The 22,395-nt window shown below is 33.9% G+C and overlaps 3 protein-coding genes across 3 annotated transcripts; all 3 read left to right on the top strand.

The window, feature by feature from the left end:
- The first annotated feature begins 6,152 nt into the window (after positions 1–6,152).
- Positions 6,153–11,063, top strand: LOC106356963 (protein SHI RELATED SEQUENCE 5). The gene is made up of 2 exons (XM_013796670.3): positions 6,153–8,315; positions 8,684–11,063. Exons 1-2 carry the CDS (start codon positions 7,679–7,681, stop codon positions 9,052–9,054), a joined length of 1,008 nt encoding a protein of 335 aa, XP_013652124.1. The 5' UTR covers positions 6,153–7,678; the 3' UTR covers positions 9,055–11,063.
- Positions 11,064–16,067: 5,004 nt separating this feature from the next.
- On the top strand, positions 16,068–17,764 carry LOC106353538 (general transcription factor IIF subunit 2). The gene is made up of 5 exons (XM_013793302.3): positions 16,068–16,393; positions 16,708–16,819; positions 16,926–17,056; positions 17,137–17,211; positions 17,304–17,764. The coding sequence occupies exons 1-5, from the start codon at positions 16,184–16,186 to the stop codon at positions 17,577–17,579; spliced, it is 804 nt and encodes a 267-aa protein (XP_013648756.1). The 5' UTR covers positions 16,068–16,183; the 3' UTR covers positions 17,580–17,764.
- A 2,045-nt stretch (positions 17,765–19,809) lies between these two features.
- Positions 19,810–21,000, top strand: LOC106355725 (glutathione S-transferase T3-like). Its single transcript, XM_048759857.1, has 4 exons — positions 19,810–20,235; positions 20,298–20,686; positions 20,777–20,792; positions 20,938–21,000. The coding sequence occupies exons 1-4, from the start codon at positions 19,810–19,812 to the stop codon at positions 20,998–21,000; spliced, it is 894 nt and encodes a 297-aa protein (XP_048615814.1).
- The last annotated feature ends 1,395 nt before the right edge of the window (positions 21,001–22,395 follow it).

A 22,395-nucleotide genomic window follows, 5' to 3' on the forward strand; every position in this document is an offset into this window, starting at 1 on the left:
AGCCACCATCCTCCATTCTATAGTCTCCACACAAAAAATGCTCCACGAGATCCCTAACATACTTGGACGACTTCAAATATAATATATGCTCAGCATCTCTCCTGGATCCACCATGCTGTAACATCGCACATCAATGAATTACAGCACAAAACACTTGGAAATAAATCTCATAGAAGAAACTCTACTAACTGTGCAATTTAAAAAAACCAGAACCAAAGTCACAGAGATTCATAATTACACACTAGCTGTCGGCTTTTGCTTTCCACACTCGCTTTCTCCTCGCCGTCATTGTCGATTTATCCTAGATCCACCGCTTTAACTTCCGTCGGCAGTCACTCTTTCCGCGTGTTCTTGTTCGTGTTCTCGCTTAGGAAGAATAAAAAAATGGAGGTTTAGGAGTGAGAAATGAAAAATGAAAAAATATTAGCTTTTTACGGGCACAAAATCGTTTTATTAAACAAATTACACTTCTTCAAGCGACCAGCAATCAGAGTCTTGTCATTTTCAAAATTCAAATCCACTAACCAAACCAACCAGAGCAATATAGTTTTTTACTGAAATGCTCATGTCTGGTTTCTCTTTTGAAATGACAAAAGGGTCGTCTTCAACCAATAAAAAGTCTCTCAGTAGCATAATCTACTCTTTTGAGTAATAAAAACACATAAAGTGTTTATTTGTCTATTTGTGTTATAACCTCTTAAAACATTTACCACTTCCTGACGTTGTTTATGAATACACAGTTTAAAATAAACATCCCCAGTTTTGGGTGTCTGGATAAGGGCTAGACAAGAAAATTTAACCGAATTAAATCGAATAGAACCAGTTGAATTCAAACCGACCCAAACCAAACCAAAGCATATGTTCCAAACATTCGGAAATGTATTTTATTAACTCAAATGGTTTGGTTTATAGTCCAGTTTTAAACCAAATCAAAAACCAAAATGTTTATTTAATTATATTAAATATATATGCTAATAATATTAAGATTTTAATATATTTAACCATCTAAACTAAACAAGTAGATATAATTTTATATATTTTACTTTCAAATAAATAGAAAAATATAAATAGCAATAAAATAAAAGAACATAGTCCATATACTATCATCAAAACCAAAAACTACCTATGATATTTATATTTGGTTTAAAGATAATCATATAAAATATTTGATTACATCTACATTTTATTATGATGTTTGTCTTTACGTTTAAATATAAAAACATTAATAATTTAGTGTCAATTTTTTTGTTTTGTTTTATAAATTATATTTTCGTAACCAAATTAAAATAAAATTAAAAACAATTCAACTGAACTAAACAAAACAAAAACAAACAAAACCAAACACAAATCATACCGAACACAAACCAAACTAATTTTGTTAACTTCAATCAAAGTTTTTTAGATTTAAACAAACCAAACCGAACCTTAATATGAACCGAAATGCCTACCCTTTGTCCTGGTTTTTTGGATATTTGGAAGCTTAGCTTCTGCAATCCTTTTCAGATCAAAAATGATAATAGTTTTGGTGTAAGAATTAGTTTTAAGTTATGTTTGCATTTTTATCCTCTCTTTTTACATTTTTTCCTCTTTTATATTTGTGATTTCAGCGTCTTTTATGTTTTTAACGAAGTTTTAGATGATTGGAAAATAAAAAATGAACTTACGATTTATTAAAATTTTCATAATTCTTCAAGAATTCAAAGTATATTATAAAACAAAAAAAATTATAATATTTTATAGAATAACAACTTTTCAGCAAAACAAAACTAAACACAGATATTCTAAAGGACTAGTATATGTTATACATGTATATTATTAATGGTACAGTGTACCGGTATTTATATTGTGAAAATGATTGTATATTAGCTGGCCTCTTGATACCGATTTTTTTTATCAAAATCTAGTTATGAGAATTGAGAAGTCAAATCTCACTCGTGAATATTATGTATGAATAATTTAATATGCATTAGAATCGTCAACAGTTTGCAAGAGAAGGTAATACTATTGATTTGTAAATTTCTTTTTCGTTTACCAAACTTATATAAATATAAGTTTGATATAATACATAATTGAGAATATATATAACTACCTAAAATAACCACGGGGTGGTGGGCTAGTGGTCTTGAGGTAGTTACCACAACCGATACGGACCCGAATTCAAATATCTCCAGTGGCCACAGAATGCTTTACGCCCACCCCAAGTTTAAAGTTAACGCGGCGTTGGTGCCGGGTCCTTGGGTAATGGGTATTAGTGCCGGCTGGTTCCGGGCCAGGGGGATTAGATGGTTGGCAATCAGAAACCACGTGCGGATTACGGGCCTTTGGGCAAACGGAAACCACATGCGGATTACGGGTCGCCTTTGAACCTCCTGTTAAAAAAATATTTATATATATATATAACTACCTAAAATTTTCACCTAGAAAAAGCTAAGAGAGAAAATAAAATATTTTGAAATTTTTAATATTTATATTATATTTTTGTTGGAAGACTATTTTCAAATTTTTATATATATTACCGTCATCAAATTATACATTCAATTAATAAGATAGCTCTATGCACGTGCGTCATATTCACAATGAATATTTTATTTGAAACATATGAGCAGAACCAAAAATATATATTCACTATAAATATATATTCACTATGTGTTTTTAATCAATTTGATTTCATTAATGTACAATAATTAATATTATCTGATAACTCAAACATATATAAACTAGATATGTGATCCTAATGGTAACATATCAGACAATTGCAGAACAATATAAATAATAGGTATATGTAAACATTTTTGTTTTTATTAACGGCAGTGCGGGACAGTGCGGTCCGTCACTATTGAGAGTGCGGTCCGTCACCATTAAGAGCCATAAAATATAAACTTTAAATAATTTATTAATATCAAATGTGCTTAATTGGCTTTTAAAAGAAAGAGCTTAATTATCATATTATCACATGCAAATTGCGCCGCTGATTCACGCGGTTCCACGTGATCAAAGACACGAGAGTGGGTCTGCTTGCTTCGGTTCTAATGTGAATCCAAGTTATGACTTATGACTAATGACTAACTACGTAATATAATTTAGTGACTCAATTTTAATTTTATAAAAATATGTTACACCAACAAAAATCATTAAATATGATGACCAATTGCTACGTACTTGTATAAAATATTTGAGAGGTAATAATTAATTAGTAGCTAGTTTCAGATGAAGTCATAAAACCACTGACGGTTTTACTCATCCAAGTATATATATTGTCGTGTGATTACACATCCACTTATAATTGGATTATTTCGGTACGTTGCTCTATTTTTTATTTGTAAAGATAAATAGCAAAACAGTCCTGCTATTGTCTATTTAGTCGAATAATATTTTCGAAAATAAAAAGAAAAAGAAAAATATTAACGATTTTTTTTGGACAAAGAAAAAGAAAAATATGAACGTGAAAGCAAAGTTTTCTACTTCAGCTAAAACGCGATGAGGTAGCCCGGTTGGTTAGGACCTTGGAGACCAATTGTCATGCTCACGGGTTCGACGCCAGGCGGAGGCGAACTGTCCATCCATGTCATCCACACGGATATGGACCTATGCTTTAGGGTCCATTTGAATATCCGGAGAGAGGGTCTATCCGTAGGCTACACCTTTTCTTGGGAATTAGTCTGGGCCTCTCCGAGGGTCTGGGATACCCCAAGTTAAACAAAAAAAAAAAAACTAAAACGCGCTGAAAATTCTAAGTAGAGAGAGAAATACATAATGTCAACAGTTTCCGTTAAGAATGGGGACGATCGCATCCATTCATCGGCTAATAATAATAATGACTCGTGAGCTAAACATTAGACTAGGGATCACTATCCAGCAAAAGTCCTTTAACACCACAGCACACATGTTTATTACAGTATAGTTCAATTTCTGAAAACCACTTATCTTCTACTCCTCATTTTTACATATATAGATTTTGACCCGCCCTTGAAAGGGCGGATATATTTTTTTGTTTTAAAGTTTTTGAGAAATTTAACTTTTATATTTATTTTATTTTTTGTAATCATATTTATATTTAATGTTGATTTAATTGAATATAATTTTTGGTAACTACATTAAATATGTCAAACTGCATAACTATACACTATTATATGCATTTCAGAATTTTTATTAAAAAAGTTATAAAGTCTACAATATATTATATTTTTTTATTAGTTACCTAGCATAATAGTCAAAAATATCCATACTTAAAAAGATCCGAAAATCAAAGTCTCATATTCTATTAAACCTATATACTTAAACTTTTCTTAAAATGTTATATCCAAAAATCAATATGAAATTCAACCTACACCGAAAACCGAACAAAATATTTGAAAAGTGTTAGAAAAAAGATAAATTCTACTATATTATGCTGATTAATCAATTATATATTTGTGTATTTTCTGTAATCATATTTGTGTATAAATCTTAATCAAAATCTATTTTATAAAATAATAGTAATTTAAAAGTTGATCAAACTTACGTTCGGTTGTTTGTAATTATATGCATGTGTACCGGTTTCTTTGTAATCATATTCTATGTTCTAGATTTTGACCCGCGGGTATAATGTTGGTTTGTAATTTTTTTTTGTATTTTTTATGTTTCTATAAATATGTTTCTAGAAATTTAATTTATGTCTAACTATTTCTTCTTTTTATTTAAGGAGCTTCTTATTATTCTCTTTATATAATTGTATCTAATTTTATTTAAACTATAATTAGAGAGGTATCAATAAATGTTACATATTTAGATAAACATAAAAAATTACAAACCAACATTTGATCTGCGGATCAAAATCTAGGACAGACAATATGATTACAAATAAATGGGTACACAAACATATAATAACAAAGAACCGAACGTATGTTGGATCAATTTTTAAATTTTTATTATTTTATAAAATAGATTTTGATTAATATTTATACACAAATATGATTACAAAAATACACAAATATAAAAATTAAATTTAAAAAAAAATTAAAAACATTGAAGGGCGGGTCAGAATGGTTAATATGGTCTTCAATAACTTTAAGTAAAATCACATTTAATAAATGTTGTTAATTAAAATAACTTATTTAAACTCTGTTAAGCTGAATGAGTTTATATGAATTTTATATTTCTATTAAAAATCCACTAAAACCCTGTTAAACCCTATTTTAACATTATGTGCTTTGTAAATTAATAGAGAGTTACGTTTTTTAACTCTGAAACCAGAATATTATATGCAATAATATAAAATAAAGAATTATATTTCATTTTTGAAAGAGTAAAACATGGGAATAATTAGCTGGACATAACATTTATAAATTGGCATGATTCTGATTTAATAAAATAGATTTAAATTTTAATATACGACTGTTAAAGCCAGTATATGATTTAAATAGACTAATATATACCTTAACATTCATTAACTATGTTGATATTAGTATTATTATTGGGACTGTGTTAATGGTGTTCATATAGGTCCTGATTTAATATGGTCTGCAACAGATTAAAATGATAATTTGATTTAATAATTATAATTCGAATATCGAACAGTGTAATATAATCAAAAATAAAAGAATGATGTCAGAAAAAAGAAAGGACTGATTATTGCTGAATTTATAAACACCGTAGACTTTGACATAAGTGGGTCCGGAAATGACGGAATCAAATGGAAGTTATAAACAAAATCATGGTCATATAAATAAATAATAAATGGTGCAGTTACAAAAAAATGACCCTAAAAAAAGTTGGTTATATAAAGAAGTAATAAATGATGAAGTTATAAAACAAATTACCCCTAAATAAACGGAATACACAATTAAACTCTATTTTTATCAATGGATCACACTGTTGTTTTAATAGAATAGATATATATATCTATCTTCGCACACATATATTTATTATAGTTATGGAAACACATATAGCTGGTTTTCTGAAGAGAATCATTTTAATTGCATTATACAGTATACACTAATGTTTTTTGGGAAATTTACAAGAAAACATGAATTAAAGGTATTTTGTTAGATTCTAAATTTGAATAGGTGGCAAATTCGACCACATAAATAAACGTTTTACAACTAAAAAAATCTAGTAAATTGAAATTTGTCTGACATTCTTATTGTTCTTTACGAAAGAGATTTCCTACGTGATTGAATGTTCACCTAGTTATACACTTTACTAATGCCGTGGCAGAAAATGGTCTATATACACTTTTTTTAACGCCATGTAACCCTGGTTAGACGAATAAAAACATAAAAGTACATGATCTCTCCGTTTCTAAATAAATATCACTTTACCATTTTTCACACAGATTAAGAAAGTAGTGGAAATATATGTAATTTGTTATTAATTATATCTCTCTGACCGATAGTATTTGAGATAAATAAAATTATTTATAAAATTAATGTAGTTTTTAATTTATTTCAGTTGAAAATAAGTGTAATTTGTATTGGAATTGTAAAATAATATTTTTTTTGTAACAAGAAAAAAAAAGTTAAAATTATACTTATTATGAAATAAGGAGAGTAGAAGTTAGTGCACGTACGCTTCGTTGAAAAAGTTATATCATTGTCTATGCCAATGAAGGTTTAATTGCCGTGGTTAAGCTGTAAACCTCACATCCGTGACGATAAAATGTCATAGCAAGTTTGACGTTAGATTTCCCGTAACTTTTTTGAGGAAAAGGACTTACAATAGTTATGTTTTCTCTTTTCCCCCTTCAAAATATTTTCTTCTTCTTCTTTAATTTTCCTTTTGTGCACTGTTTTTATATATAGTTTCATATAATTCTAATTCGGACGGAAAGGGGAGAGAGAAGATAAACAAACAGTCAGCAGGGTTTTGCGGGGGAGGTACGAGTGGAAATAAACAAACGAGTGCCAGGGCCGGTTCATGGGTCTATAACTTTTTTGTGTGTTGCTTTAAAGGTCTATTCAATCTGTTAAAATTATCAAAAAAGTTTATAATTAAGTAAACAGAATTTACTTATTAAAAACAAAACAATAATAAATCTATATTTTCACTATTAGTTTTGAGATATTTTTTTTTATTTGTCTCAGGTCTTACAGATCAAGTTAAAAAAAATATAGAGAAAACAATATAGAAAATATTTATAAAAATGTTCATATTGTGTATTTCGCCCAAGGCTATTATTATATTTGTTAAGACGGCACTGACGAGTGCTCCAATAGAGAAAACGAATATTAACATACATAATGGACGTTACTCTTAAGAAAATTACTAAACGTAAAAAAAAAAAATTACTAAAAGTAATGTCATCTTATTTTTCTTTTTCTTGTATTTTTTTTTTCTTTTAAACATACATAGTGAGTGATATTTATGTGATGGGGATTCACTCCAACTGGAAGATAACTGTAGTGAAATGCCCAAAGCAAAAGATCTTCATGGGACTCTCTCTGTCTTAAAAGCCTCTCTCTCCCTCTCTCTCTCTCTCTCCCCACAGAAAACCCAGCAATTTCCACTTTCAGAGATCAAAATTGTGTTGTCCAAAATTGACGACGAGAGACTAATTCCAAGGCATTTGCAGTCTCTTAATCCATTTCTCCTCATCATTTAATTACTCTCAAAATCTCCAAGCAAGGAAAATATTTGACTCTTTCTTGGATCTCTTTGGGGTGTGTTGTGTGTGTTATGTGGATTATCCCTGGGGAAATAAATGGCAGGATTCTTTTATCTAGGAGGGAGAGACAACAACAAGCAAGATCTTCATCAAGTGGACAAGAGCAGTTATCTTTATCTCTACAAGGACGAGATTTATAACACCAACAAGGGTTTCGAGATTTGGCCTCCTCAATACTTCCAAGAACAACATCAACAACATCAACAACAACATGTCACAGCTCCTGCAAACTTTTACTCCTTTGGAATGGTCCCAAGCGGAAGCAGCAGCAACAACAACAACAATAACAGGAGCCGGAGTTTACACTTCAACGTAGTCTCCGATCATGAGCCGGGAGGATTCACGGTAACAAGACAAGGAAGTATGAATTGTCAAGATTGTGGGAATCAAGCTAAGAAAGATTGTCCTCATATGAGATGTAGAACATGTTGTAAAACCCGAGGCTTTCACTGTCGGACTCACGTTAAGAGCACTTGGGTTCCTGCTGCTAAACGCCGTGAGCGTTTAGCTCAACTCGCCTCCTTGCAGCACCGTTCAGCCTTCAGCCGTGAAACGCAAAAGGCAAAACGCCTACGAGAAGCAAATGGTGGTGGTGATAATGTTGATAAAGACCATAGTGGTAGTGCTGGATCGGCTATTGCTACCCGTGTGCCGAATGCTAATTCTAATTCAGGTAAGCTTTGATCATGATCTGTGTTTTTTAAATTGATGATACTGAATTTAGCTTACAAAATTGATTGAGTTTTCAAGAAAAGTGTCAAAGTTTTAATTATGAATGTTTGTGGAGAAGTACAACATCATTTGGGTGTGAATGAGGATGTCCGCCGGATATTACTGCTTTATTTTGTCAAAGCTACTGTTCCTTAGTAAACATGACGACACAAAAGGGTTTATCCAAGATTAATTTCATGTAAACGCAATGCAATATATATTTACAGATTTCTTTTCTTCATTGGATATAAAATCAAGAACATTACTATAATAGGCCAAACTATTTTAGGTTTTTTTTTTTTCATTTTATAATCATTAATGAAATTTTAGGGTTTGAGGTGAGTCAAAACTTACCACCGGAAGTTAGCTCACCGGCGGTTTTTCGATGCGTTCGAGTGAGCTCGATGGAAGAGGATGAAGATGATCAAGAATATGCTTATCAAACGGCTGTGAACATTGGAGGACATATCTTCAAAGGCATTCTTTATGACCAAGGACCAGAACAAGATCACCATCACCAACTTAACCTCCTTGCTCCCACAGCCACAACCACCAATGCTGAAGAGACTGCTGCTAAAACGGCGGTTACTGTTGCCGGAAACAATAATACTGGATTAATACTCGATCCTTCATCGCTTTATCCGGTTCAGCTTAGCTCCTACATCTCCGGTACGCCATTCTTCACACCTCCAAGGTCTTGAGATTCAGACACAATTATTGAATATTATTTCATCTTTACAACGTAATTGTAATAAGAGACCTTTGTATTCGCCTTTGTCTTTTGAAATTTCCTACAATTTGATAAAACTCCCTTAATTATCTAGGTTGTTACTTAGTGGTGGGTGATTAACATGCACATCGTACGTGTATGTATCTTTAAGATCAATGGGAGTTAAGTTACTGTTCTAGTTTCAAAGTTCTTTTAAAAAAAAATTATTGCTTGGTTATTGCATTTTCTCAATTTCCTCTTGTAATTATTCGTTATATCTTTCTACTTGAGACCATTTCTACATCTCTTTTTAGTTCATTGCCTAGGATCGATCTCTTTGTGTCAATTCGAATGTCTTCTGGTAGAAGTTTTATATATTACTAATTATATCACTGTCCTTTATTGGTGTAAGAAATATAGTACGAACTTTTTAATCAATTAATAAAAGTACTTTTGGGTTTGATAGTGAATTAGCTTTCTGGTTGGTGTTGAGCTCGAAGTTGCTTTTCCCCCGTTCATCCGTTTGCTTGCCAGATCCTACCATGACTTAGAGCATGATTATTGGGGGTTCTTAGAATGAGTTCTTAGCGGAATATAAGAATCCGTCTATTAACTTTTAACTAAAAAAAGTTAAGAACCGGCTCTTAAAACTCTTATTTAAGAACTGGTTCTTAGCTTTTCTAATTAAAAGTTAAGAGAAGAGTTCTTATATTCCGCTAAGAACCCCACCCTAAGAATTCCTCAATAATCATGCTCAACTAGGTTTCGTGTTCCATTGATCAAAGATTTTAAAAACCGTATATAAAGAAACTTTAAACAGTTATTGTATTACCCAGTTAAATTTCAATTGAAATATACTATATATGCTATAACTAACATCTCTGAAAAGTTGGAAAAAAAAGGAAAAACTGGACGGCTTAAATCAGATGGATGCATTATCTTTAATCTAGTGAGTCTAAGTTTCGTAATTGAATAAGCCACTAGATTCAACACCTATCTACAATATTGGGTTAATAGATCAAATTATTAGTCCATACGTAACATGTGATTTGTTAATTGGTGTAGAGAATGTAAACAGACTCATAGTAATACAGCGCACTTATGCCAAACTACCCCCCTACAGAACTATGATAATTAGCTATTTGATCATCACTTGCATGGATGTGAGTGTGACTTTCATTCGTCTGTAGCTCTCCTCATTTAATATTTTTGTCCTTATAGCTTGTAAGTATTATACACATTTACGGATGACTGATATACTTTCATATACATTACGTCCAAATCGGTTTCGTTATCCTTGTGAATTGATATTTAATGTGACAATATATGTGTGAACTGACAATGTTCTATTAATACCAATAATGATTACCTAGTACTGGTGGTTAAAAAAATATGATTACCTAGTACTGTTACGGATTGCTTGATTTAGGACAAGTTAAAATGACAGAGGAGAAGATGGAAGTTACTGAAAAATTGTACAGTAGCTGACTCATGACATGTGATAACTCGTTTAATTTCAGTCTCTCTCGATAAAATTTGTTTGGTTAACTTTAATAAATCAGTTTCCAATAACAGTAGTTGATCCAAAATTACGAGCACCCCCTCTTATACTTTGCTTAATCTGTATCACTTCTTATTTCGAATAACTCGTAGGATTAGCCTATGGTTTTCCTTTTAGAGTTACCTCTTCTCTAGCCATAATTTTCTGTAACTAATTTTAGTAACTTTTGTGTTTCTTTTTTTTCATATTCACGTACTGATGAGTGATGACACATATGTGATATGTGGTTCCGTACTTCTGTTGGTACGTATAGTTATCCTCACATGTCAAATGCTAGGCAGTTATTAATTACCATAGGTGAAGTTTGAAAGGATAGTTAGCGAGTAAAATATTAATTAATTATGTTGAAAAAGGGAAAATAATAGGGCAAGAAGCACGAAGAGTCCCAAAGACTCGACACATCATATTGTGAAGTCTATGATCAAAGTGAGAGACTATTGTCCGATAAAGATGTTGAAACGCGTCCTCGTTCCTCAACTTCTGTTATGCTTATACCTAAGTCGATTATGATAGGACAATCTCTTATCTTTCAATAATTCAACTCCTTTCCATGAATTATAGAAATCTTCTAAGACCAAGTACAATGGTTTCAACGCTCATTTGGTTATCAACACCATACTTTTCTTTTTTTTAAATTTCACATCAGATTCTCTTTCTTTCATCTCATTTATTCAACACTCACTTCATTTTAATCTTCTACAATAGTTTGTTTTAAAAAATCCAACACCCTACCCCATTATTTATAATTTATATATTTATTTTTTACAACGTAAAAATTATATATTAATAACTTTGAAAACTAAAATAACATATAAAAATTATTTTTGAGATCCATTTAACAAGGTTAAAACATTAAAATAGTTGATTATAATGAAAAATGACGTTTTTTTTTCTGTATCCAAATGAAATGAGAGTAGTCTCTATTTATAGATAAAAAAAATCTTAAATTTTCATATAATTCTAATATTTTTCAGAAAAAAATTTATTACATAATAAATGATTTCGAATTATTGAGTGAGAATAAAAATCAAAAGCAATCTACACAATTAATGATAATTTTTTTGCCCAATCATGAAGTGACATATGGCAGCGCGGGACAACAAAAAAAAAATTTCAACTGTTGAAACTTTAACAAATCCACGTAGATAGACACAATGTTTCAACACCTTCATTGGAAGGCTCTCAACAGTTGAAACTCACTTCAACACTCCCATTGTAGATGGTTACTGCATCTATAGATATCAAATAGTGACCATGTGAGAAAACTTCGTTTATTGATTAACAAACAAACTGAAGGCCCATTTGGCCGCCATTATAAAAAGGAATTGCAGAATTTGCGCATTTTCACTTCGCTCACGTCTCAACCCCTTAAACACAGTTCATGATCATGAATATACGCAACAGCCATGTTGGGGTTGTTAGGATAGGCCGATAGGTATGAGACTTGTACTTATCTAATAATATGTATTTTTCAACAGTTCTCTGTAAATCTCTAGCTCCCTAATCTATAGTACACGGCTATTGCCTATTTCACCCATCATATGATAAACTGCCGTTCTCAAACAAAATATCTATTTTAAATACATAATTTCACACTTATACCAAAAGTTATATCACTACAAGAAAACAGCGGCATACTGAGGGAAAAAATCGTCGGTATGTCGTCGGAATAACGCTATTCCGACGACATACCGACGAAAAAAGTCCTCGGAAATAACTCCTCGGAAATCCCTCGGAAATTTCCGACGGAATTCCGAGGACTTTTTTCGTCGGAAATTCCTCGGAATATTCCGAGGAAAATGTCGTCGGAATATTCCGAGGGATACACTTCCTCGGAATATTTCCAAAATTCAAAAAAAAAATTATAAATTTATTTTTTTAAATTGAAATTCAAAAATATAAAATTAAAATTGAAATAGAAAACATATTTAAAATACAAAAAATAATAAAATAGTTTTTATAAATAAAAAAATGTTTTATAAATACAAAATTAGTTTTAATAAATATAAATATTTTTATAAATATGAAATCATCTTTTTATAAATACAAAATAGTTTTATAAATACAAAAAATAATAAAATAAGGTTTATAAATAAAAAAAATGTTTTATAAATACAAAATTAGTTTTAATAAATATAAATATTTTTATAGATATGAAATCATCTTTTTATAAATACAAAATAGTATTTATAAATACAAAAAATAATAAAATAGTGTTTATAAATCAAAAAATGTTTTATAAATACAAAATTAATTTTAAAATATGAAATCATCTTTTATAAATCCAAAAAATGAATTTATATACAAAGAACGTTTTATATATTTAAAAATAGTTTTTATAAATACAAAAATAAAAAAATAGTGTTTATAAATCAAAAAAATGTTTTATAAATACAAAATTAGTTTTAATAAATATAAATATTTTTATAAATATGAAATCATCTTTTATAAATCCAAAAATCGAATTTATATACAAAAACGTTTTGTAAAATCGAATTTATATAAACGTTTTGTAAATACAAAAATAATAAACAATTTATAAAAAAAGTTCTAAATCAATTCAACACAACCAAATCACAATTCTAAACCTATTACACAACAAATCACAATCCTACCCAATCACCCTAACAAAAATCAATCAAAAAACTTCTAAACTCATCACATCTACTTAAAAACCTAACAAATAGGACCTAAGAGAGTGGGATAAGGTCCTTACATGATTTGTAAAGGAATGGAAAGGATTCGCCGGAGAGATCGTCGCGAGAGAAGGTGGAGAACGCCGGAAGGAGAGAGAGATCGCCGGAGAGGAAGAAAAGAGAAATGGGGAAGAAGATGCGGTTCGAGTTTATAAAACCTTGGGTCTGACGGATATTTTCCGTCGGAATTCCCTCAGTATTTTCAATTTCAATTTTCGCGAAATATTTGGCGGCTTGTTTGCCCGGTTAAATGAAAATATTCCGAGGAAATTCTGACGGCCACTTAAATATCCGTCGGAATTTCCTCGGAATATTTTCATTAATTCGAGGAAAAAGAATATCATGTGCATGTATTTCTATTAATTTATATTGTTCCTCGGAATTTCCTCGGAATATTCCGAGGAAATACCGAGGAACTAGTGTTTGGGGTTTCAAAACATCAATTTTTTTACCGTATTTCATTTCTTATACAATTGTAATGCATACCATTGAAGATTCTTTGTATAGATGAACATAAACCATGAAATAACAAATTTCAAAACGAATTGTAAGTATTCCCTTTACCGTTCATTAAAGTGTATAAGTGTTTCTCTTATGTTGTGGGGATTTCGTTCATACAATCGGAAAAGTGTTTATTATAGGGTAATGAACAAATTTTTGACTTCATAATGAACGTAAGACACTTAATAAGGGTTATATAGGTGTTATTCAAACCGCAAAACGTTGTTTTCGGTTTAAAAACCCTATTTCCTCGGAATTTCCTCGGAATATTCCGAGGGAATTCCGAGGAAACCCTTTTCTTCCTCAGAATTCCGTCGAAATATTCCGAGGAAATTCCGAGGAACTAGTGTTTGGGGTTTCAAAACGTCAATTTTTTTTTTAAACGGATCGATCGATGGATATATGTCCAAAAACGCATCGATCGATCACTAAGATGGACCAAAGCGTAACAATGTGATCGATCGATGAAATTATCCCATCGATCGATCGAGGATATCAAGTGTTCCTCGGAATTTCCTCGGAATATTCCGAGGAAATTCTGAGGAACTAGTGTTTGGGGTTTCAAAATCTCGAATGTTTTTTTATAAACGGATCGATCGATGTATTTATGTCCAAAAACGCATCGATCGATCACTAAGATGGACCAAAGCGTAACAATGTGATCGATCGATGAGATTATCCCATCGATCGATCAAGGATATCAAGTGTTCCTCGGAATATTCCGAGGAAATTCTGAGGAACTAGTGTTTGGGGTTTCAAAATCTCGAATGTTTTTTTATAAACGGATCGATCGATGTATTTATGTCCAAAAACGCATCGATCGATCACTAAGATGGACCAAAGCGTAACAATGTGATCGATCGATGGGTATATGTCCAAAAACGCATCGATCGATCACTAGTTCGTCGGAATTTTCTCGGAATATTCCGACGGATTGATGTTTCCTCGGAATTCCGTCGGTATATTCCGAGGAAATTCCGAGGATTTCATTTTTCGTTGGAATGTCTTTTGGGTTTCCTCGGAATTTCCTCGGGAAATTCCGAGGATTTCATTTTCCGTCGGAATGTCCGTCAGAATACCGATGTTTTCTTGTAGTGTATGCTTCCAGCTTATTAGTTGAATAAAAAATGACAATCTTAATAAATATATTGTTAGTGCTAGTGTAACGATATATGTAACCAAATCAGAGACAATTCAATAATACCCCAAAAGAAAATCATTAGGCCATCATCAAGGGTAAACTTAACTAAATTTCTTAATTCAACTTTTATCATTTAAAATCGCTGTTCAATATTTCAATAGGAATATGACAATTGCATTATGACTTACCTTTAACCATTAAAACAACACCACGTGTCAGTTGAGTTCTCAGAAATTTGGGAATTAGGAGAGTTTTAAGAGATGTTTCATCATCTTTTTTTTTTCCTTTTGTTTTTTTTTTTTTTTTTTTTGTTTTTTAATTCTCTAGATACTCTAGGAGGAGATACTGCACATTGCACATACCCTTACAAGAAAGAGATTGGTACCCCATTTGTACATTAACCTACTGAGTGAAAGTTGTGGGTTAGGGTTTCTCATGGATTTAGTCAGCTTACTTTACGATAATCTCATTTGTCGTATGTCCTTAGCGGCATACATATCTAATCTCGGTGTCTTAATAATCACAATCGTTGACCAGATACAATGTGTGTATCCATTTAGTACATACACGACACATACATGCATCATCATGCTTCATGCATGTTGTACAAATCAGGTATTGTAAGAAATTCCCAGAACTTTGAATAAGTCAATTGTTTATCCATTTCAACCAAGGGCCTAGAACATCTCTAGTGTAAAACTTCAACTTTTCTTACTAAAATGAAATAATTCTATAATGGAGTGAGTTTTTGTTTAATTCTACTTTATTTTGGACTGAAAATTGGAGTAATAAACAAAAAGTAAATACAATATATTTTTACCCCATTATTGAATTGAAAATGGAATAGGGTTAACATTTCTTACTCCAGATTTTATTTTGTAATAAGAAATAGTGTGTGGTTAAATTAAGATACTCTTAAAGTCTGATCCACGAAGTTGGTAGGTACTAGAAAGAGACGGTGTTCGGCTTTTGCAAGTAGAAAAATAGGCCATTGGTACTGGGTTTGAAGACACCGTAAATGGGCCTTAAAAGGCCCAATGAGTCCGGGTATTGAGTAAAGGGTCGGGTCTCTTAAAAGACTTCTCACATCCGCGTCATCTCGTTACTTTAGGTTTATAGTCAAAACCCGAAGAGATAAGAAAAGAAACCGAAACAGAGGCTTAGGATCAGAAGAAGAACTGAGGAGAAGTGTCTGCGAGAGAAAGAGAAGAGAGAGTGTCTGATGGAAGACGATGGAAGAGACGTTCATCAACTCGATTTGGAAAACGCCGATCAAGTTCTTTGGATGATGAAGAGCCCTGTTGTTGTCGCCAAGACGTGGGAGAAGCTCGCTCCTCCTCCTTCTTCTTCGTATTCTTCGTATCCTTCCCCTGGATTCACTAGTTTGGCCAAGGTTGTTCAGTCCGTTGATTTTCCACTGACCGAGCCCAAGGTATTGGATTACAATCTTCGTATTTTGATTCTCGAAGCTCTCAACTTTCATGGGTTAGATTGTCGAATGATTAGAAACGTTACTTTGGTATGTAGTGTCCTTGAACCTTTACGACCAATTTTTTTCTGAAGAAGACACTTGTTGATGTTTCTCTGTAATGGTATATATCAGTTCAAATGGACTATGTGACCTTCGTGTTTTCGATATGTAGTGTCCTTAAAAGTATGAATCTTTACTACCGATTTGGTCTGAAGACGACACTTTTGTTGAGTGTTCTGTTCTTTTCAATGCATTGATGCTTCTTTGTATATCAGTTCAACATGGAGATGGTTGGTGCTGAGTATGGGAACATGCCAAAGAGCTACTCTCTGAACATGTTTAAAGACTTTGTTCCAATGAATGTCCTTTCCGTTGTCGGTCTAGAAGGTAAGGAGGAGGAGGTGTCTTCACTTGTCTGATTAATGCACATCGGCTGAAATCTGTCTTAACCATCTTCTGATACATTTCCTTTCTTTGTCTATGAGCTTAATAGATCAACCAGCTGCTGAAGGAACGGTAGAACAAAAGTTCGACATGAAGCCACAGGGCGAAGACATTGAAGACTACGCAAGGCTTTGCCGAGAGAGAACAAGCAGATCCATGGTTAAGAACCGACAGATACAGGTGTTTTGTTCTCCTCATTCTTGGTCTCTCTTCAACTCTTATAGCTAATCAGATAAGCTTTGAATTGTTGTAAACTTAAGGTTATTGATAATGACCGTGGAGTACATATGAGGCCTATGCCTGGAATGCATGGTTTTGGTTCCTCCAATTCAAAGGTAATATTATTTATGCATATATGGAGTAATCATTGAGATGGGCAACGATTCATGTTCTTAGTTTGTTTTGTGCGTTGTGTCTGAATGAGCAGGAAAAGAGGAAAGCTCTTCCAGTCAAGCAAACAGATATGAAGAGGACGAGGAGAGATCGTGGTGAGCTCGAAGGTATAATGTTCAACCTATTCGAAGGCCAACCAAACTGGACCTTGAAGCAGCTAGTACAGAAGACTGACCAACCAGCGCAGTTTTTGAAAGAGATACTAAACGAGCTTTGCGTTTACAATAAGAGAGGATCGAACCAAGGCACGTATGAGCTTAAACCAGAGTACAAGAAAGCTGGGGAAGATGATACAACAGGTGGACAGTAAAAACAATCGCATAGTGACAGTATTCTAAACCACCAAGTCGTTTTAGGGAGAGAAGAAGAGTTATCTTTTAATTTGGATTATTTAAGCCAGAATAGTCAACTTATGAAATTGAGTGTTTCTTAACACTTATTAATCATTCTGTTATAAAACCTTACTCCAAATTATAAAATGACTCTAACATCTCAGTTATATGTCTTTAGATGATTCATCTATCTATCTTAAAAAAAGTGGATTCATATCTCTTTTGAAGATTCATGTGTAATGGTTATACATGTTACGTGTACATACTATACAGAAAACGGTTTTTCGTATTGAAGATTTTTTTGTAATTTTCCCTATTATTTTGTATAATTGATGATAATTATATTTTCTGGAAATCAAAATCGAAATCATTTAGAAACATTATTGAACTTTAAATCAAATTAAAATCTAGATCATAGTCACATACGAGTTTTTTTTTCTTTTCAAATGGGTGTTTGTTTATAACGACAAATAACAAAATAATGTGGCCGCCTGGTTGAGATATAAACATATAACGAACATGAAGTCTTGTCTAAAGAGACGAGACGTCAATGCGTGTCTTCCACTGCTTGGACAGAAGCGGGACTAAGGGCATCTTTATCGGGGGTGTCTAACCCCTGTCTCTTATGTTAATTGCCAATTTTAAAAAAAAAAATAGAAAAGGAGCAAAACACGTCGCTTAAACAAGCCACGGTAGGGACGTCGCTTAGAGACAGGTGTCGAAAGAAGACTGGGCGAAGGAGAGATGGTGTTTCGGCCTTCTCGGGTTCTCTCTTGCGTGATGTTTTGCCTCGACGAAATCGTGTCTCTCTCTCTCTAGAAATCTCTCCGCGGTGGATTGGATCTTCTTCGGCTCGTCTCCCTCGGTTGATCACGCCGGCAATCTAGGTCTCTTCGGCGTTCTACCTCTCTCGATTCTCCTCGCTGAGGAACCCTTTGGGCTTCTCTCTCTCGATTCCCCTGGTCCATCGGTGGTCTCTTCTCCGGCTCGTCTTCCTCGGTGGCTCTCGTCAGCGTTGTCTCTCTTCTTGGCGGTGTATCTCTCTCGATTCCTCTCCTATGGGTCACCCTTTGGCCTTCTCTCTCTCTCTCGATTCCTCTCGTCGGTGGCTCTGGTCATCTACGCGACGCATCCCTCGGAGGCTCTCATTGGCGACCTATCTGTCGTCGGCGATCTATCTGATGGTGTCTCTCCTCGACGGACCCCTCTCTCTCTCTGCGCCTCTCTGAAAATCAAAAGGGTGAGGGGTTGTTTTGTTGTTCATGCATGTCTCAGATTATGATTCAAGTTGGTCTGATCGCAAGTTTCATTTGTTTGTTATGTTGATTCTGTCTCTCAGTGGCTCTCCTCGACGGCGACGGAGTACTCTCTGGGTGGTTCTCCTGAAATCGAAAAGGTAAAGCTTCTGGTTTCTTCTTCTTCAAGGTTTTAAAGATGTTTATTTCTTTGTTGAGTTCGATCATGTGTCATGAATGAATCTATATCTTGTTTGTTTACATCAATGGATCACAATTGATTTTTTACCGCATCGACTGTTACCAAATTTTATTGTTTGTTGTGTTGGTTTGTGTCTATTGATGGTCAGTTAGGTTCATGTCTTTGTGTCATGTGATGGTTTACATTTTTATATGTTCTGTCTTTGTGTGTTTACGATCAAATAAATTTTAATATGTTCGGTCTTTGTGATCCAGGGATCAAGAGACTTGAGGAAGGATCATTGAAGAGAGGAGTACGCAGAAATACAGGTTAGAGTTTTTCTCTTCTGCAATGGAATGGTTTTGCTTCTGTCTGAACTGATTGTCTGGCTTTAGTTAATTGTTTGTTGTCTGGATGTAGTTACTTTAGGGTAATTAATTGTTGTCTCACCGTAATAAATAGAAGTGATTGTCTGGCTCTAGTTAGTTGAATTTGAAATACATTGTTTGTTGTTTGTTGTTAGATATAGGTCAAGTCATTACAGATGCGTTTATTATTTTGCCAATATAATTAAGTTAGATAGTCTTGTTGGTTGGGTACAACTGAATGCGTTTGAACGTTCCTTCTCCTCTTTCTCCTCTTTCTCTGATTTCTTCTCTTTCTCCTCTTTCTCCACCTTCTCCTCTTTCTACTCCTTCTCATCTTTCTCCTCCTTCTAGTCTTTCTCCACCTTCTCGTCTTTCTCCTCCTTCACCTCTTTCTCCTCTTTCTCCACTCTCTTTGCCTTCGAAAATGGATTTCAATCCATTCCAAGACTCTGCAAAATTTGTTGAACTACTAAATAGTCAACAAAAGGTAGTCTTTGGCAGTCAAGGCAGTGCTTCTCGGTCATCATCGCAAGTTCCTTTCTTCAGTCAAGGTACAGAGGAAGGTCGCGATCTTCCAGCAGAGCGTAAGGAGCGAAGAGCGTGGACTCCAACAGATGATATAGTGCTTATTAGCTCGTGGTTGAACACGAGCAAGGATCCAGTTGTTGGGAATGAGCAGAAGTCAGTCGCTTTCTGGACAAGAGTTGCAACATACTTTTCAGCTTCTCCTAAGCTTGCTGGCAGTGAAAAAAGAGAGGGTCCTCAATGCAAGCAACGCTGGCACAAGCTGAATGAAGCAGTTTGCAAGTTTGTGGGGCGTATGAAGCAGCCACAAGAGAGAAAAGCAGTGGTATGAACGAGAATGACATTGTAAAATTAGCTCACGAAATCTTTTTTAACAACTATAAAAAGAAGTTCACTCTAGAACACGCGTGGAAGGAGCTCCGCCATGACCAGAAGTGGTGTGAGGTCGCTGCAGCTAAAAATGAAAGCACCTCCAAAAGAAGGAAGTTCGAGGATGGAAGTCATTCAGCCAGCTCTCAAGTCCCTGAAAACCCTGCTGCTGTGGATGGAACATCTCGTCCCCCGGGTGTTAAGGCTTCAAAAGCTCGTGGGAAGAACCCACAGGCTGAGGAGAAACGGCTGTCTGACTTCCAGAGTATGTGGAGCATCAAGCAGAATGACTTGGCAATGAAGGAAAGACTCTCCAAGCTGAGGATACTTGAGAATCTTCTTGCAAAAGACCCACCACTAGCTGATTATGAAGAAGTGATTATGAAAAAGCTGATAAATGAGTTGATGTAACTCACGATCATGATCTTGTTGTATCATATTATGTCTTCGTCTTGTTTCTTATTGTTTGATCTTCATGTTTGTTGTTGTTGTATTAGGAGTACTACTTGTCATGTAACTCACGGTCACTCGGTTATGTCTCTGCTTCTTATGTTTAATTAAAATGACGAAATCTTTTCTTGTGTTATTGTTTTTATTTGCCTCTCAACTTCATCACCATATTTTGATAGAACCATATGTTGTACGCATTGTTTTACAGGTCAAGGTCAAGAAGATCGAACTTGAACTTGTGAAGGAGTACTTCTTTGTCTCTGCGTTTTAACTTCATATGCAGGTACTTCTTTGTCTCCACTTGTTAACTTGTCACATGTATTTGTCTATGTTTCTTATGGTTGTCACATGTTTATGCCTTGTAGTGGGAGCATTTGTCGTTGGTTCTCACGGACATAAAGACATTCGTCTTGTTTGTTATGTTGATCACATGTTTTTGTACTCTTGTGTGCACTTTGTATTATAATGTATCACGGACTTGTACCAAACTGAAAAGCTTGTGTCTATATGACTTTGTATTATGATGTATCACAGACTTCCATCATTTTATAGAAATTGTACTCAGCTATTTTCTCTTATATATTTACACTCTCGACTTCTCTCTTCAGAACAACCCCAAACTCATCTCTCTCCACTTCTCTCTGTCTTTTCTCTTTATAACTCAATACCGAACTCATATTCTCTCAACTTCTCTCAAACTCATATTCTCTCTCGACTTTTCTCAATCAAACTTATAAAATTCTTTAATAACCATATATGGCTTCTTCTTCTCAAAACAATTTAGATGAAGCATTTGATGATGCTTTTGATGAGGTTTTTGACCAACATTTTGATGAAGCCTTTGAGAGTTTTACACTACATGGTGATCAAGAAGAACGAAGAAAAAAAAGAAAAAAACGGGCTTATATCGAAAGACATCGTGAAGAAGGCCATATTCGTTTATGGAATGATTATTTCAGTGAAACTCCAACGTATCCTGAAATTTTTTTCCGGCGACGTTTTCGAATGAACAAGCCATTGTTCCTACACATTGTTGATCGACTCTCCAACGAAGTTCAATATTTCCGGAAAAAGAAAGATGGGCTTGGAAGGATTAGTCTCTCTCCCCTTCAAAAGTGTACCGCAGCCATTCGTGTCTTGGCGTATGGTTCTGCAACTGATACGGTCGATGAATACCTCCGGCTCGGTGAAACAACCACTCGGTTATGCGTGGAAAATTTTGTGAACGGAATAATATTGTTGTTCGGCGATGAGTACTTAAGAAGACCAACACCGGCTGATCTTCAACGTCTACTTGATGTTGGAGAGCATCGTGGATTTCCCGGGATGGTAGGAAGCATCGATTGTATGCATTGGGAGTGGAAGAATTGTCCCACTGCTTGGAAAGGGCAATATTCTCGTGGTTCGGGTAAACCAACAATCGTGTTAGAGGCCGTTGCTTCATACGATCTCTGGATATGGCATGCATTTTTTGGACCTCCAGGTACATTAAATGATATCAATGTTCTTGATCGCTCACCTGTTTTTGATGACATAATAAAAGGTCAAGCTCCAAATGTCACTTTTTCCGTCAACGGAAGAGAGTATCATATGGCTTACTATCTTACCGATGGTATTTACCCGAAATGGGCAACTTTTATCCAATCTATTCCACTACCACAAGGGC

The sequence above is a fragment of the Brassica napus genome, chromosome C6 (genome assembly GCF_020379485.1).
Source record: "Brassica napus cultivar Da-Ae chromosome C6, Da-Ae, whole genome shotgun sequence".
Lineage (NCBI taxonomy): Eukaryota > Viridiplantae > Streptophyta > Magnoliopsida > Brassicales > Brassicaceae > Brassica > Brassica napus.